Below are 18,813 nucleotides of genomic sequence, written 5' to 3'. Positions count from 1 at the left end.
CTGATGCTCTGTACATGCCTTCACCCTCTCAATCAATACCCTCCCATATAATTTACCAGGAATACTCAACAAACTTATACCTCTGTAATTTGAGCACTCACTCTTATCCCCTTTGCCTTTGTACAATGGCACTATGCACGCATTCCGCCAATCCTCAGGCACCTCACTATGAGTCATACATACATTAAATAACCTTACAAACCAGTCAATAATACAGTCACCCCCTTTTTTAATAAATTCCACTGCAATACCATCCAAACCTGCTACCTTGCCGGCTTTCATCTTCTGCGAAGCTTTTACTACCTCTTCTCTGTTTACCAAATCATTTTCCCTAACCCTCTCACTTTGCACACCACCTCGACCAAAACACCCTATATCTGCCACTCTATCATCAAACACATTCAACAAACCTTCAAAATACTCACTCCATCTCCTTCTCACATCGCCACTACTTGTTATCACCTCCCCATTTGCGCCCTTCACTGAAGTTCCCATTTGCTCCCTTGTCTTACGCACTTTATTTACCTCCTTCCAGAACATATTTTTATTCTCCCTAAAATTTAATGATACTCTCTCACCCCAACTCTCATTTGCCCTTATATATATATATTTTTTTTTTCTTTTCTTTTAAACTATTCACCATTTCCCGCATTGGCGAGGTAGCGTTAAGAACAGAGGACTGGGCCTTTTTTGGAATATCCTCACCTGGCCCCCTCTGTTCCTTCTTTTGGAAAAAAAGAAAAAAAAAAGGGGGATTTCCAGCCCCCCACTCCCTCCCCTTTTAGTCGCCTTCTACGACACGCAGGGAATACATGGGAAGTATTCTTAATCCCCTATCCCCAGGGATAATATATATATAGGAGTAGCAGTACTCCTGAAACAGGAGTTGTGAGAGTATGTGATAGAATGTAAGAAAGTAAATTCTCAATTAATATGGGTAAAACTGAAAGTTGATGGAGAGAGATGGGTGATTATTGGTGCATATGCACCTGGGCATGAGAAGAAAGATCATGAGAGGCAAGTGTTTTGGGAGCAACTGAATGAGTGTGTTAGTGGTTTTGATGTAGAGACCGGGTTATAGTGATGGGTGATTTGAATGCAAAGGTGAGTAATGTGGCAGTTGAGGGAATAATTGGTATACATGGGGTGTTCAGTGTTGTAAATGGAAATGGTGAAGAGCTTGTAGATTTATGTGCTGAAAAAGGACTGGTGATTGGGAATACCTGGTTTAAAAAGCGAGATATACATAAGTATACGTATGTAAGTAGGAGAGATGGCCAGAGAGCGTTATTGGATTACGTGTTAATTGACAGGCATGCGAAAGAGAGACTTTTGGATGTTAATGTGCTGAGAGGTGCAACTGGAGGGATGTCTGATCATTATCTTGTGGAGGCTAAGGTGAAGATTTGTATGGGTTTTCAGAAAAGAAGAGTGAATGTTGGGGTGAAGAGGGTGGTGAGAGTAAGTGAGCTTGGGAAGGAGACTTGTGTGAGGAAGTACCAGGAGAGACTGAGTACAGAATGGAGAAAGGTGAGAACAATGGAAGTAAGGGGAGTGGGGGAGGAATGGGATGTATTTAGGGAATCAGTGATGGATTGCGCAAAAGATGCTTGTGGCATGAGAAGAGTGGGAGGTGGGTTGATTAGAAAGGGTAGTGAGTGGTGGGATGAAGAAGTAAGATTATTAGTGAAAGAGAAGAGAGAGGCATTTGGACGATTTTTGCAGGGAAAAAATGCAATTGAGTGGGAGATGTATAAAAGAAAGAGACAGGAGGTCAAGAGAAAGGTGCAAGAGGTGAAAAAGAGGGCAAATGAGAGTTGGGGTGAGAGAGTATCATTAAATTTTAGGGAGAATAAAAAGATGCTCTGGAAGGAGGTAAATAAAGTGCGTAAGACAAGGGAGCAAATGGGAACTTTAGTGAAGGGCGCAAATGGGGAGGTGATAACAAGTAGTGGTGATGTGAGAAGGAGATGCAGTGAGTATTTTGAAGGTTTGTTGAATGTGTTTGATGATAGAGTGGCAGATATAGAGTGTTTTGGTCGAGGTGGTGTGCAAAGTGAGAGGGTTAGGGAAAATGATTTGGTAAACAGAGAAGAGGTAGTAAAAGCTTTGTGGAAGATGAAAGCCGGCAAGGCAGCAGGTTTGGATGGTATTGCAGTGGAATTTATTAAAAAAGGGGGTGACTATTATTGACTGGTTGGTAAGGTTATTTAATGTATGTATGACCCATGGTGAGGTGCCTGAGGATTGGCAGAATGCGTGCATAGTGCCATTGTACAAAGGCAAAGGGGATAAGAGTGAGTGCTCAAATTACAGAGGTATAAGTTTGTTGAGTATTCCTGGTAAATTATATGGGAGGGTATTGATTGAGAGGGTGAAGGCATGTACAGAGCATCAGATTGGGGAAGAGCAGTGTGGTTTCAGAAGTGGTAGAGGATGTGTGTATCAGGAGTTTGCTTTGAAGAATGTATGTGAGAAATACTTAGAAAAGGAAATGGATTTGTATGTAGCATTTATGGATCTGGAGAAGGCATATGATAGAGTTGATAGAGATGCTCTGTGGAAGGTATTAAGAATATATGGTGTGGGAGGCAAGTTGTTAGAAGCAGTGAAAAGTTTTTATCGAGGATGTAAGGCATGTGTACGTGTAGGAAGAGAGGAAAGTGATTGGTTCTCAGTGAATGTAGGTTTGCAGCAGGGGTGTGTGATGTCTCCATGGTTGTTTAATTTGTTTATGGATGGGGTTGTTAGGGAGGTGAATGCAAGAGTTTTGGAAAGAGGGGCAAGTATGAAGTCTGTTGTGGGTGAGAGAGCTTGGGAAGTGAGTCAGTTGTTGTTCGCTGATGATACAGCGCTGGTGGCGGATTCATGTGAGAAACTGCAGAAGCTGGTGACTGAGTTTGGTGAAGTGTGTGAAAGAAGAAAGTTAAGAGTAAATGTGAATAAGAGCAAGGTTATTAGGTACAGTAGGGTTGAGGGTCAAGTCAGTTGGGAGGAAAGTTTGAATGGAGAAAAACTGGAGGAAGTAAAGTGTTTTAGATATCTGGGAGTGGATCTGGCAGCGGATGGAACCATGGAAGCGGAAGTGGATCATAGGGCGGGGGAGGGGGTGAAAATTCTGGGAGCCTTGAAGAATGTGTGGAAGTCGAGAACATTATCTCGGAAAGCAAAAATGGGTATGTTTGAAGGAATAGTGGTTCCAACAATGTTGTATGGTTGCGAGGCGTGGGCTATGGATCGAGTTGTGCGCAGGAGGATGGATGTGCTGGAAATGAGATGTTTGAGGACAATGTGTGGTGTGAGGTGGTTTGATCGAGTAAGTAACGTAAGGGTAAGAGAGATGCGTGGAAATAAAAAGAGCGTGGTTGAGAGAGCAGAGGAGGGTGTTTTGAAATGGTTTGGGCACATGGAGAGAATGAGTGAGGAAAGGTTGACCAAGAGGATATATGTGTCGGAGGTGGAGGGAACGAGGAGAAGTGGGAGACCAAATTGGAGGTGGAAAGATGGAGTGAAAAAGATTTTGTGTGATCGGGGCCTGAACATGCAGGAGGGTGAAAGGAGGGCAAGGAATAGAGTGAATTGGATCGATGTGGTATACCGGGGCTGACGTGCTGTCAGTGGATTGAATCAGGGCATGTGAAGCGTCTGGGGTAAACCATGGAAAGCTGTGTAGGTATGTATATTTGCGTGTGTGGACATATGTATATACATGTGTATGGGGGTGGGTTGGGCCATTTCTTTCGTCTGTTTCCTTGCGCTACCTCGCAAACGCAGGAGACCGACAAAAAAAAAAAAATATATATATATATATATATATATATATATATATATATATATATATATATATATATATATATATATTTTAGGGAGAATAGAAAGATGTTTTAGAAGGAGGTAAATAAAGTACATAAGACAAGGGAGCAGATGGGAACTTCAGTGAAGGGGGGCTAATGGGGAGGTGATAACAAGTAGTGGTGATGTGAGAAGGAGATGGAGTGAGTATTTTGATGGTTTGTTGAATGTGTTTGATGATAGAGTGGCAGATATAGAGTGTTTTGGTCGAGGTGGTGTGCAAAGTGAGAGGGTTAGGGAAAATGATTTGGTAAACAGAGAAGAGGTAGTAAAAGCTTTGCGGAAGATGAAAGCCGGCAAGGCAGCGGGTTTGGATGGTATTGCAGTGGAATTTATTAAAAAAGGGGTGACTGTATTGTTAACTGGTTGGTAAGGTTATTTAATATATGTATGATTCATGGTGAGGTGCCTGAGGATTGGCAGAATGCTTGCATAGTGCCATTGTACAAAGGCAAAGGGGATAAGAGTGATTGCTCAAATTACAGAGGTATAAGTTTGTTGAGTATTCCTGGTAAATTATATGGGAGGGTACTGATTGAGAGGGTGAAGGCATGTACAGAGCATCAGATTGGGGAAGAGCAGTGGGGTTTCAGAAGTGGTAGAGGATGTGTGGATCAGGTGTTTGCTTTGAAGAATGTATGTGAGAAATACTTAGAAATAGAAAAGCAAATGGATTTGTATGTAGCATTTATGGATCTGAAGAAGGCATATGATAGAGTTGATAGAGATGCTCTGTGAAAGGTATTAAGAATATATGGTGTGAGAGGAAAGTTGTTAGAAGCAGTGTAAAGTTTTTATTGAGGATGTAAGGCATGTGTACTGGTAGGAAGAGAGGAAAGTGATTGGTTCTCAGTGAATGTAGGTTTGCAGCAGGGGTGTGTGATGTCTCCATGGTTGTTTAATTTGTTTATGGATGGGGCTGTTAGGGAGGTGAATGCAAAAGTTTTGGAAAGAGGGGCAAGTATGCAGTCTGTTGTGAATGAGAGAGCTTGGGAAGTGAGTCAGTTGTTGTTCACTGATGATACAGCACTGGTGGCTGATTCATGTGAGAAACTGCATAAGCTGGTGACTGAGTTTGGTAAAGTATGTGAAAGAAGAAAGTTGAGAGTAAATGTGAATAAGAGCAAGGTTATTAGGTACAGTAGGGTTGAGGGTCAAGTCAACTGGGAGGTAAGTTTCAATGGAGAAAAAGTGGAGGAAGTGAAGTGTTTTAGATATCTGGGAGTGGATTTGGCAGCGGATGGAACCACTGAAGAGGAAGTGAATCATTGGGTGGGGAGGGGGCGAAAATTCTGGGAGCCTTGAAGAATGTGTGGAATTCGAGAACATTATCTCGGAAAGCAAAAATGGGTATGTTTAAAGGAATAGTGGTTCCAACAATATTGTATGGTTGCGAGGCGTGGACTGTGGATAGAGTTGTACAGAGAAGGGTGGATGTGCTGGAAATGAGATGTTTGAGGACAATATGTGGTGTGAGGTGGTTTGATCGAGTAAATAATAATAGGGTAAGAGAGATGTGTGGTAATAAAAAGAGTGTGGTTGAGAGAGAAGAGGAGGGTGTTTTGAAATGGTTTGGTCACATGGAGAGAATGAGTGAGGAAAGATTGACCAAGAGGATATATGTGTCAGTGGTGGAGGGAATGAGGAGAAGTGGGAGACCAAATTGGAGGTGGAAAGATGGAGTGTAAAAGAGTTTGAGTGATCGGGGCCTGAACATGCAGGAGGGTGAAAGGTGGGCAAGGAATAGTGTGAATTGGAACGATGTGGTATACCGGGTTCGACGTGCTGTCAGTGGATTGAACCAGGGCATGTGAAGCGTCTGTTGTAAACCATGGAAAGTTCTGTGGGGCCTGGATGTGGAAAGGGAGCTGTGGTTTCGGTGCATTATTACATGACAGCTAGAGACTGAGTGTAAACGAATGGGGCCTTTGTTGTCTTCCTAGCGCTACCTTGTGCACATGAGGGGGGAGGGGGTTGTTATTTCATGTGTGGCGGGGTGCCGATGGGAATGAATAAAGGCAGACAGTATGAATTATGTACATGTGTATATATGTATATGTCTATGTATATATATATATATATATATATATATATATATATATATATATATATATTTTTTTTTTTTTTTTATACTTTGTCGCTGTCTCCCGCGTTTGCGAGGTAGCGCAAGGAAACAGACGAAAGAAATGGCCCAACCCCCCCCCATACACATGTACATACACATGTCCACACACGCAAATATACATACCTACACAGCTTTCCATGGTTTACCCCAGACGCTTCACATGCCTTGATTCAATCCACTGACAGCACGTCAGCCCCGGTATACCACATCGCTCCAATTCACTCTATTCCTTGCCCTCCTTTCACCCTCCTCCATGTTCAGGCCCCGATCACACAAAATCTTTTTCACTCCATCTTTCCACCTCCAATTTGGTCTCCTTCTTCTCCTTGTTCCCTCCACCTCCGACACATATATCCTCTTGGTCAATCTTTCCTCACTCATCCTCTCCATGTGCCCAAACCACTTCAAAACACCCTCTTCTGCTCTCTCAACCACGCTCTTTTTATTTCCACACATCTCTCTTACCCTTACGTTACTCACTCGATCAAACCACCTCACACCACACATTGTCCTCAAACATCTCATTTCCAGCACATCCATCCTCCTGCGCACAACTCTATCCATAGCCCACGCCTCGCAACCATACAACATTGTTGGAACCACTATTCCTTCAAACATACCCATTTTTGCTTTCCGAGATAATGTTCTCGACTTCCACACATTCTTCAAGGCCCCCAGAATTTTCGCCCCCTCCCCCACCCTATGATCCACTTCCGCTTCCATGGTTCCATCCGCTGCCAGATCCACTCCCAGATATCTAAAACACTTCACTTCCTCCAGTTTTTCTCCATTCAAACTCACCTCCCAATTGACTTGACCCTCAACCCTACTGTACCTAATAACCTTGCTCTTATTAACATTTACTCTTAACTTTCTTCTTCCACACACTTTACCAAACTCAGTCACCAGCTTCTGCAGTTTCACACATGAATCAGCCACCAGCGCTGTGTCATCAGCGAACAACAACTGACTCACTTCCCAAGCTCTCTCATCCCCAACAGACTTCATACTTGCCCCTCTTTCCAAAACTCTTGCATTTACCTCCCTAACAACCCCATCCATAAACAAATTAAACAACCATGGAGACATCACACACTATTCGCCATTTCCCGCGATAGTGAGGTAGTGTTAAGAACAGAGGACTGGGCCTTTGAGGGAATATCCTCACCTGGCCCCCTCCTCTGTTCCTTCTTTTGGAAAATTAAAAAAAAAAACGAGAGGTGAGTATTTCCAGCCCCCCACTCCCTTCCCTTTTAGTCACCTTCTATGACTCGCAGGGAATACGTGGGAAGTATTCTTTCTCGCCTGTCCCCAGGGAAAATATATATATATATATTTTTTTTTTTTTTTTGCTGTCTCCCGCATTTGCGAGGTAGCGCAAGGAAACAGACGAAAGAAATGGCCCAACCCAGCCCCATACACATGTATATACATACGTCCACACACGCAAATATACATACCTCCACAGCTTTCCATGGTTTACCCCAGACACCTCACATGCCCTGATTTAATCCACTGACAGCACGTCCACCCTGGCATACCACACCGCTCCAACCCACTCTATTCCTTGCCCTCCTTTCACCCTCCTGCATGTTCAGGCCCCGATCACACAAAATCTTTTTCACTCCATCTTTCCACCTCCAATTTGGTCTCCCTCTTCTCCTCGTTCCCTCCACCTCCGACATATATATCCTCTTGGTCAATCTTTCCTCACTCATTCTCTCCATGTGCCCAAACCATTTCTAAACACCCTCTTCTGCTCTCTCAACCACGCTCTTTTTATTTCCACACATCTCTCTTACCCTTACGTTACTTACTTGATCAAACCACCTCACACCACACATTGTCCTCAAACATCTCATTTCCAGCACATCCATCCTCCTGCGCACAACTCTATCCATAGCCCACGCCTCACAACCATACAACATTGTTGGAACCACTATTCCTTCAAACATACCCATTTTTGCTTTCCGAGATAATGCTCTCGACTTCCACACATTCTTCAAGGCTCCCAGAATTTTCGCCCCCTCCCCCACCCTATGATCCACTTCCGCTTCCATGGTTCCATGTATATATATATATATATATATATATATATATATATATATATATATATATATATATATATATACATTAAGATGTATAGGTTTGTATATTTGCATGTGTGGATGTGTATATATATACATGTGTATGTGGATGGGTTGGGCCATTCTTTCGTCTGTTTCCTTGTGCTACTCGCTAACGCGGGAGACAGCGACAAAGCAAAATAAATAGAATAATGATAAATTTATGTGCCGGTTTGTGGCAGGGGTGCATGATGTCTCCATGGTTGTTTAATTTGTTTATGGATGGGGTTGTTAGGGAGCTGAATGCAAGAGTTTTGGAAAGAGGGGCAAGTATGCGGTCTGTTGTGGACGAGAGGGCTTGGGAAGTGAGTCAGTTGTTGTTCACTGATGATACAGCACTAGTGGCTGTTTCGGGTGAGAAATTGCAGAGGCTGGTGACTGAGTCTGGTAAAGTGTGTGAAAGAAGAAAGCTGAGAGTAAATGTGAACAAGAACAAGGTTATTATGGTACAGTAGGGTTGAGGGACAAGTCGATTGGGAGGTAAGTTTGAATGGAGAAAAACTGAAGAAAGTTAAGTGTTTTAGATATCTGGGAGTGGATTTGGCAGTGGATGGAACCATGGAAGCAGAAGTGAGTCATGGTGGGGGAGGGGGAAAAAGTTCTGAGGGCGTTGAAAAATGTGTGGAAGGTGAGAACATTATCTCGGAGAGCGAAAATGGTATGTTTGAAGGAATAGCGGTGCCAAAAAAGTTATATGGCTGCGAGGTGTTGTGCGGAGGAGGGTGGATGTGTTGGAAATGAGGTGTTTGAGGACAGTATGTGGTGTGAGGTGGTTTGATCGAGTAAGTAACGAAAGGGTAAGAGAGATGAGTGGTAATAAAAAGAGTGTGGTTGAGAGAGCAGAAGAGGGTGTTTTGAAATGGTTTGGTCACATGGAGAGAATGAGTGAGGAAAAATTGACCAAGAGGATATATGTGTCAAAGGTGGAGGGAACAAGAAGTGGGAAACCAAATTGGAGGTGGAAAGATGGAGTGAAAAAGATTTTGAGTGATCAGGGCCTGAACATGCAGGAGGGTGAAAGGTGTGCAAGGAATAGAGTGAACTGGAATGATGTGATATACCAGGGTCGATGTGCTGTCAGTGGATTGAACCAGGACATGTGAAGCATCTGTGGTAAACCATGGAAAATTTTTTGGGGCCTGATGAGGAAAGGGAGCTGTGGTTTCGGTGCATTATACATGACAGCTAGAGACTGAGTATGAACGAATGTGGCCTTTGTTGTCTTTTCCTAGGGCTACTTTGCACACGTGTGGGGGGAGGGGGTTGTCATTTCATGTGTGGTGGGGTAGCGACGGGACTGAATAAGGGCAGCAATTATGAATTATATACATGTGTTTATATGTATGTGTATATGTATATGTTGAAATGTATAGGTATGTGTATGTGTATGTTGGTGGGCTGGGCCATTCTTTTGTCTGTTTCCTTGCGCTGCCTCGCTGATGCAGGAGACAGCGACAAAGTATAATATATGAAAATAGATATAATAAAAGATCGATTTGTATGTGGCCTATATGGATCTGGGGAAAGCATATAATAGTAGTGATTGAGATGCTTTGTGGAAGGTCTTAAGAATATATAGTGTGGGAAGAAAGCTGCTAGAAACAGTGAGAAGCTTTCATCAAGAGTGTAAGGCTTATGAGCAAGTAGTAAGAGATGAAAGTGAGTGGTTCTAGGTGAAGTGTAGTCAGCAGCAGAGATGTATAATGTCATCATGGTTACTCTCTTTGTTTATGGATTGGATGTTGAGGAAGGTGTTTGCAATAGTCTTGGAGAGAGAGGTTAGTATTTGGTCTCTTAGGGAACAGAGGGCCTGGGTACTGAGTCAGTTGTTGTTTGTTGATGTTACAGTGTTTGTGGTGGATTCAAGTGAGAAACTGTAGAAGCTGTTGACTGAGTTTGGAAGTGTGCATGAAATGAGAAAGTTGAGAGTAAATGTGAATAAAAGTAATGTTATTAAGTTTAGCAGGGCTGAGGGACAGGTTAGGTGGGGTGTGAATTTGAATGGTTAGAAATTGGGGGAAGCTAATTGTTTTAGATGTTTGGGAGTTTATATGGCAGTGAATGGAACCATGGAAGCGGAAGTGAGTCATAGGAAGGGGGAAGGGGCAAAGATTTTGGGAGTGATGAAGAATGTGTGGAAAGATAAAACATTATCTTAGAAGGCAAAAAAGGGTAAGTTTAAAGGGATAGTAGCCCCAACAATATCATATGGATGTGAGGCATGGGCTATAGATAAAGCTGTGGAGAGGACGGTGGATGTGTTGGAAATGAAATGCTCGAGGTCAATATGTGGTATGAGGTGGATTGATCAAGTAAGTAATGAAAGGGTAAGGGAGATTTATGGTAATAAAAAGAGTGTGGTTGACAGAGCAGAAGAGGGTGTGTTGAAATGGTTTGGACATTTAGAAACAATGAGTGAGAAAAGGTTGACAAAGAGTATATATGTGTCAGAAGTGGAGGGAACAAGGAGAATTGGGAGACCAAATTGGAGATGGAATACCCATCTTTATCATCAACATTATCATCAACTCCTGCTTCTATATCATCAATGCTCTCCTTTACATCACAGCACCCATCTCCAATTCATCAAGACTGACTTCTACTTCATCAACACCCATCTTTGCTTCAACTCCCACTCTTCATCTTCAACAACACCCACTCTTACATTAGCCTCGACCTTTACTTTATCAAATTCCACCTTGACATCCTCAAAATCTATTTCTTTATCATCAACTCCCTCCTGCACATCATCAACACCCACCTCTACACTTTAGGTCCCACCTCTACATCATCATGAACTCCTACCTCTTCATCATCAGCACCTGCTTCCACATCACATCAGCACCCACTTTTAAATAACCCACAGCAACATCAACATCATCAGGCACCTGTACACCATCAACACCCACATCTCCATTAACATCAACAGCCACCTCTACATTACCATCAACTCCTACATCATTAACACCCACCTCTCCATTTGCATCAATGCCCACCTCTACATTATCATCAAAACCTACCTTTTTACATAATCTATGCCTAAATCAACATTATTGTCAACTCCCATCCTTTCATTATCATCAGCACCCTCCTATACATCATCAGTACCCACCTATACATTAACACCCACCAGTACATCATCACCTCCCACCTCTTCATGTTCTTCAACACCCTCTCTTGCATTGTTTTCAGCTCTCACCACAGCATTATCAACAGCCACCTATACATCATTAACTCCCACATCTACATTATCATCAATACTCAAACATTATTATCAAATACCCCCTCAGCGTTATCTACATCACCCTCCTCTACATCATCAACACCTTTCCTCTGCACCATCATCAAAACACACCTATAAAACATCAGTGCACCTCTACATCCTCTTGAGTCCTCACAACATCATCACCACACACCTCTACATTATCAGCTCATCTTCACACCATTAGTCCCCTCTACATAAACACCCACCTCCGATCTATCAACATAAGTGTTTATCTCCACATCATCATCTTCACTCATCTTTATGTCATCTTGGTCTGGTAGCATTTGTATACTATATATCTGTTCTGTCTGTTTTTGAATCATTTTCCAGTAGAGCATTTCTCCATCTTGTCCTATGTATTCCTTGATCTCTTCTTTCTGATCCTCATCTGGTCTTCATCTCTTTCACTTCCTCCTCCCTCTCATCTTTTCCCTCCATCTTGTAACCTGTACATCTTTCATCACTTTTCCTCTGCCTTGTATTCATATCTTCATGTGGGTAGCTCTCCTCATCTCTTTCTGGCCTCCACTAAGAAGTATAGGGGATAACCCCCCACCCCTAAGCAGTGGCGCCCAAGGTCCGTCCAGGCTGAACTCACTCAGGGGAGAACCCTTATCAACCATTACCACTCCTTGTTTTCCTTCTGTACAGAGAAGAGGTTCTTTGATATGTTTCACTGACGTATTCATGATTTTATTATGCCATTAGATTGATGTTTATTTGGGCCAACAGCATGTTTATAATAAAGATGCTTTTATTAGTATTATTTTGGTAATCCTTGATAAAGATGCTTTTATTTCTTTAATTTTTGTCATTCTATAACAGTATGTATGTCCTCTTTGTGACAGAGATATATGTCATATAGAATTATTTGACTGTGTAGCAAATGTTATTTTCATTGCATAAATGAATATCCTCTTTACTATTTTGACTTATTCGCATGTTATATGTTTTACAACTCTTTAATCAATTATATTTAATCTACTTTCTTTGCATTGTTCTTTTCAGGTACATATAATGTCTTTGTGCTTTCAGAAACCTGGAATTTTATGTTATTTTGACTTTCTTGTGTCTATCATCTTTTCTCTGCCTCTTTTATGAAATAAATCATTATTTGTGTCATACATCTGAATATACTGTTTATACTGTCTACTTTTCCTTTTTTCTCTTGACATCTTACACGATTTCAAGGTACGCAGGATTACTCTTTGTGATTTGTTTGAGCCAATTCATCTCAAAGGAGCTTCTTAGGAATATCATTGCTTGCTTTTCAGTACATTGGGCTAATTTCATTGAGATTCTCAAATATTAGCCTCTAAGAAAACATTTCTCTTTGCATAATTCCATGTGAGATTTATGCACAAAGTTTTGACATCATTTCAGCACCTTTTAAGGTATAATTACAATTTTCTTGGTTTAGTGTCTGTGGTTCTTTTCCTCCCCATGGATAAGCTGCTACACTGACATGATATGGAGTCAGCCTCACCTCTGTTGTGAGACAATTGCCCAGTGGTGATAACTGGCATTGTACATACCTTAAGACCTCTGCCAGAAATTTCCTTGTGTTCTTTTGCTCCTTAGTGCTCTTTGAAGTGGTAATGAGTCCAAGCAGGGATAGAACAATTTAAGGAAGGGTGTCAGGGCTGTTGTTTACCTTTGGTCCTATACAGTACAGTAATACAATTGTTCATTTTGAGGATTTTCACAAAATGGTGGTCTCCAGCAGATTCATCCATTAGTGGTCCTCCTTGTTGGGTTGGATGGTATGGTTCTGTACAGTGGATGTCTGTGCTAGAGGTGAGTAATTATGTTAAAAGAACTGTAGATTTTTAAAAGTATGAGGAATGCACCATCTGTTTTAAGTGTATGTTGCTCAAACCTCAACCTTATATTGATTTTCTCTTGATAGAGCTCTAGTTAGGGATAAAAGGTCTCTTCTCTAAGCAGTATTGAGTTGTAAGTGACTGTAGTGTCTTCAAGGAATGATGATCTGCCTACTGAAATCCCAGCATTTGTTGTACTTTGGCTGCTATTTTTCCACCAATGGAGTCTGTAGACTATCTTCATGGAATTTGGAATAGCCATTTGTCCACTTATCCACATAGACGGATGCTGGTACTAGATGAAGTAGAAAATGATAACATTCATTAAGATTGGACAAAGAATTGATCATACCTATAGAGATGGTCTTTCATGGTCTTCTATAGCATTTCAAGTAGGTCCACTTGGACGCATAGGAAGTGTACATTGCAAGAGGCCCTCTATACCATGCATTCTGGAAACCACCTGCTATGCCAAGGTCATTCGCAACAAAAATCCTGCTCTTCTATTGAGTCCTACATGATCTGATTAGAGTATAATGTAAATTTGATCATCACTTTTATTGAACCCTTAATGATCATCCTAACTTATCCCCTACAATAAATCCATCATGATCTTATGTATCTTGGTTCGTGCATCATGGTTTCCCCTCATCTTTCGGAGTCTCAAGATAGACCATGATCATATTTTTCATATTAACATCAAGTCCCTTTTGATCATTTCATTATACATTATCACCTTCATTGAATCTCATACGATATTATTACAGTTACGCCATCACCAAGACCTGCTTTAGCTTTTCCATGCTTCATTATCTATAAGTCATCAATGCCTCCATCACCAGATGGTTGGACGACAGAGGACCTAGTGTTCCTGTGGCGTAAGGGGGACCCAGTACAGATCACCCAGAGTCTCCACCTGCCTCGCTTCACCTTAGAGAAGTTCCTGACTGAGTACTGCAACAGCAAGACCAACACTGGTGAGAAGCCTTGTGCATCCTAGAATTGGGACTGAGGCTACTTCTCTTACCTTATGTATATATCACAAGATATATCTTGCATCTTGCATTGTCTATCTTGATATGAATTGTATAATGCACCCTTCATTGTTATGTCACTCCAGGCCCATTGAAGCATTTTACAATTCTTAGCATTTGGTATGCCATGTTTATCCACATGGATGTATATATATATGCCATCTAGATATGTCTAGTTATAGATAGTCTAAGGAATATATAACCAGTTTCAGGTTAGGGAATTGCATTGTTTAGATATATATGACTGATTTCTATGATCCTAGAGTGAAGACACCATTACTTTGAGTATCTTTAACTTGTTGGTGTGTTTGAAGTCTTGCATTACCTCATGTATTTTTGTTCCTCAAGTGATCTTTGAAAAGAAAATTTCATCTTGGTTTATATTAGGTGATTGTTCTGAACATAAAGTATCACTTTGATGTAGTGATCTGGTGATTGTGAGTGTATATGGTTTTCGTGTTGATGATTTTAGATACTTAGGTTTGGGTGTAATTAAGTGTTTACCTTCCTCAAACAATAATGTTAAGCCAAAACTAACTAAACATTATGATTTGCTAAACAGAGAAGAGGTAGTAAAAGCTTTGCAGAAGATGAAAGCTGGCAAGGCAGCGGGTTTGGGTGGTATTGCAGTGGAATTTATCAAAAAAGGGGGTGACTGTATTGTTGACTAGTTGGTAAGGTTATTTAATGTATGTATGACTCGTGGTGAGGTGCATGAGGATTGGCGGAATGCTTGCATAGTGCCATTATACAAGGGCAAAGGGGATAAGAGTGAGTGCTCAAATTACAGAGGTATAAGTTTGTTGAGTATTCCTGGGAAATTATATGGGAGGGTATTGATTAAGAGGGTGAGGGCATGTACAGAGCATCAGATTACGGAAGAGCAGTGTGGTTTCAGAAGTGGTAGAGGATGTGTGGATCAGGTGTTTGCTTTGAAGAATGTATGTGAGAAATACTTAGAAATAGAAAAGCAAATGGATTTGTATGTAGCATTTATGGATCTGGAGAAGGCATATGATAGAGTTGATAGAGATGCTCTGTGGAAGGTATTAAGAATATTTGGTGTGGGAGGTAAGTTGTTAGAAGCAGTGAAAAGTTTTTATCGAGGATGTAAGGCATGTGTACGAGTAGGAAGAGAGGAAAGTGATTGGTTCTCAATGAATGTTGGTTTGCGGTAGGGTGCATGATGTCTCCATGGTTGTTTAATTTGTTTATAGATGGGGTTGTTAGGGAGGTGAATGCTAGAGTTTTGGAAAGAGGGGCAAGTATGCAGTCTGTTGTGGATGAGAGAGCTTGGGAAGTGAGTCAGTTGTTGTTCGCTGATGATACAGCGCTGGTGGCTGATTCCTGTGAGAAACTGCAGAAGCTGGTGACTGAGTTTGGTAAAGTGTGTGAAAGAAGAAAGCTGAGAGTAAATGTGAATAAGAGCAAGGTTATTAGGTACAGTAGGGTTAAGGGACAAGTCAGTTGGGAGGTAAGTTTGAATGGAGGAAAACTGGAGGAAGTGAAGTGTTTTAGATATCTGGGAGTGGATTTGGCAGCGGATGGAACCATGGAAGCAGAAGTGAATCATAGGGTGGGGGAGGGGGCGAAAGTTCAAGAAGTGTTGAAAAATGTGCGAGGTCGAGAACGTTATCTTGGAAAGCAAAAATGGGTATGTTTGAAGGAATAGCGGTTCCAACGATGCTATATGGTTGTGAGGCGTGGGTTGTAGATAGAGTTGCACGGAGGAGGGTGGACGTGCTGGAAATGAGATGTTTGAGGACAATATGTGGTGTGAGGTAGTTTGATCAAGTAAGTAATGAAAGAGTAAGAGAGATGTGTGGTGGTAAAAAGAGTGTAATTGAGAGAGCAGAAGAGGGTGTATTGAAATGGTTTGGTCACATGGAGAGAATGAGTGAGGAAAGATTGACAGGTGGAGGGTATGAGGAGAAGTGGGAGACCAAATTGGAGGTGGAAAGATGGAGTGAAAAAGATTTTGAGTGATCAGGGCCTGAACATGCAAGAGGGTGAAAGGTGTGCAAGGAATAGAGTGAATTGGAATGATGTGGTATATCAGGGTCGACGTGATGTCAATGGATTGAACCAGGGCATGTGAAGCATCTAGGGTAAAGGATGGAAAGTTGTGTGGGGCTGTGATGTGGAAAGGGAGCTGTGGTTTCGGTGCATTATACTTGACAGCTAGAAACTGAGTGTGAATGAATGTGGCCTTTGTGTCTTTTCCTAGCGCTACCTCTTGCACATGCAGGGGAAGGGGGTTGTCATTTCATGTGTGGCGGGGTGGCAACGGGAATGAATAAGGGCAGACAGTATGAATTATGTACATGTGTATATATGTATATGTCTGTGTGTGTATATATATGTATACGTTGAGATGTATAGGTATGTATATTCGTGTGTGTGGACATGTATGTATATACATGTGTATGTGGGTGGGTTGGGCCATTTCTTTTGTCTGTTTCCTTGCACTACCTCGCTAATGTGGGAGACAGCGACAAAGCAAAATAAATAGATAAATAAAATATATCTGCAGAAGCTGGTGACTGAGTTTGGTAAAGTGTGTGGAAGAAGAAAGTTAAGAGTAAATGTGAATAAGAGCAAGGTTATTAGGTACAGTAGGGGTGAGGGTCAAGTTAATTGGGAGGTGAGTTTGAATGGAGAAAAACTGGAGGAAGTGAAGTGTTTTAGATATCTGGGAGTGGATCTGTCAGCGGATGGAACCATGGAAGCGGAAGTGGATCATAGGGTGGGGGAGGGGGCGAAAATTTTGGGAGCCTTGAAAAATGTGTGGAAGTCGAGAACATTATCTCGGAAAGCAAAAATGGGTATGTTTGAAGGAATAGTGGTTCCAACAATGTTGTATGGTTGCGAGGCGTGGGCTATGGATAGAGATGTGCGCAGGAGGATGGATGTGCTGGAAATGAGATGTTTGAGGAAAATGTGTGGTGTGAGGTGGTTTGATCGAGTAAGTAACGTAAGGGTAAGAGAGATGTGTGGAAATAAAAAGAGCGTGGTTGAGAGAGCAGAAGAGGGTGTTTTGAAATGGTTTGGGCACATGGAGAGAATGAGTGAGGAAAGATTGACCAAGAGGATATATGTGTCGGAGGTGGAGGGAACGAGGAGAAGAGGGAGACCAAATTGGAGGTGGAAAGATGGAGTGAAAAAGATTTTGTGTGATCGGGGCCTGAACATGCAGGAGGGTGAAAGGAGGGCAAGGAATAGAGTGAATTGGAGCGATGTGGTATACAGGGGTTGACGTGCTGTCAGTGGATTGAATCAAGGCATGTGAAGCGTCTGGGGTAAACCATGGAAAGCTGTGTAGGTATGTATATTTGCGTGTGTGGACGTGTGTATGTACATGTGTATGGGGGGGGTTGGGCCATTTCTTTCGTCTGTTTCCTTGCGCTACCTCGCAAATGCGGGAGACAGCGACAAAGTATAAAAAAAAAAAAAAAAATGCTGAAAAAGGACTGGTGATTGGGAATACCTGGTTTAAAAAGAGAGATATATGTAAATATACGTATGTAAGTAGGAGAGATGGCCAGAGAGCATTATTGGATTACGTGTTAATTGATAGGCACGCGAAAGAGAGACTTTTGGATGTTAATGTGCTGAGAGGTGCAACTGGAAGGATGTTTGATCATTATCTTGTTGAGGCAAAAGTGAAGATTTGTAGAGGCTTTCAGAAAAGAAAAGAGAATGTTGGGGTGAAGAGAGTGGTGAGAGTAAGTGATCTGAGGAAGGAGAATTGTGCAAGGAAGTACCAGGAGAGACTGAGTACAGAATGGAAAAAGGTGAGAACAAAGGATGTAAGGGGAGTGGGGGAGGAATAGGATGTATTTAGGGAAGCAGTGATGGCTTGTGCAAAAGATGCATGTGGCATGAGAAGCGTGGGAGGTGGGCAGATTAGAAAGGGTAGTGAGTGATGGGATGAAGAAGTAAGATTATTAGTGAAAGAGAAGAGAGAGGCATTTGGACAATTTTTGCAAGGAAATAATGCAAATGACTGGGAGATATATAAAAGAAAGAGGCAGGAGGTCAAGAGAAAGGTGCAAGAGGTGAAAAAGAGGGCAAATGAGAGTTGGGGTGAGAGAGTATCGTAAAATTTTAGGGAGAATAAAAAGATGTTTTGGAAGGAGGTAAATAAAGTGTGTAAGACAAGGGAACAAATGGGAACATCAGTGAAAGGGGCTAATTGGGAGGTGATAACAAGTAGTGGTGATGTGAGAAGGAGATGGAGTGAGTATTTTGAAGGTTTGTTAAATGTGTTTGATGATAGAGTGGCAGATATAGGGTGTTTTGGTCGAGATGGTGTGCAAAGTGAGAGGGTTAGGGAGAATGATTTTGTAAGCAAAGAAGAGGTAGTAAAAGCTTTGCGGAAGATGAAAGCCGGCAAGGCAGCAGGTTTGGATGGTATTGCAGTGGAATTTATTAAAAAAGGGGGTGACTGTATTGTTGACTGGTTGGTAAGGTTATTTAATGTATGTATGACTCATGGTGAGGTGCCTGAGGGTTGGCGGAGTGCTTGCATAGTGCCATTGTACAAAGGCAAAGGGGATAAAGGTGAGTGCTCAAATTCCTGGTAAAT

The 18,813-nt window shown here is 41.9% G+C and overlaps 1 protein-coding gene across 5 annotated transcripts in view; it reads left to right on the top strand.

Annotated features, from left to right (window-relative positions):
* Positions 1-18,813, top strand: part of LOC139749411 (glutamate-gated chloride channel-like) — a 245,800-nt gene that overhangs the window by 209,000 nt on the left and 17,987 nt on the right. For all 5 annotated transcript variants that reach the window (XM_071663247.1, XM_071663245.1, XM_071663246.1 and 2 more), the window contains exon 7: positions 14,034-14,168. In XM_071663247.1, the coding sequence (XP_071519348.1) occupies positions 14,034-14,168 (135 nt within the window). The remainder of the gene's footprint in view (positions 1-14,033; positions 14,169-18,813) is intronic.

The sequence above is a fragment of the Panulirus ornatus genome, chromosome 7 (assembly GCF_036320965.1).
Source record: "Panulirus ornatus isolate Po-2019 chromosome 7, ASM3632096v1, whole genome shotgun sequence".
NCBI classification, from domain to species: domain Eukaryota; kingdom Metazoa; phylum Arthropoda; class Malacostraca; order Decapoda; family Palinuridae; genus Panulirus; species Panulirus ornatus.
Note: the sequence above shows the minus strand (reverse complement) of the source record. Positions and strands in the feature narration are given on the sequence as shown.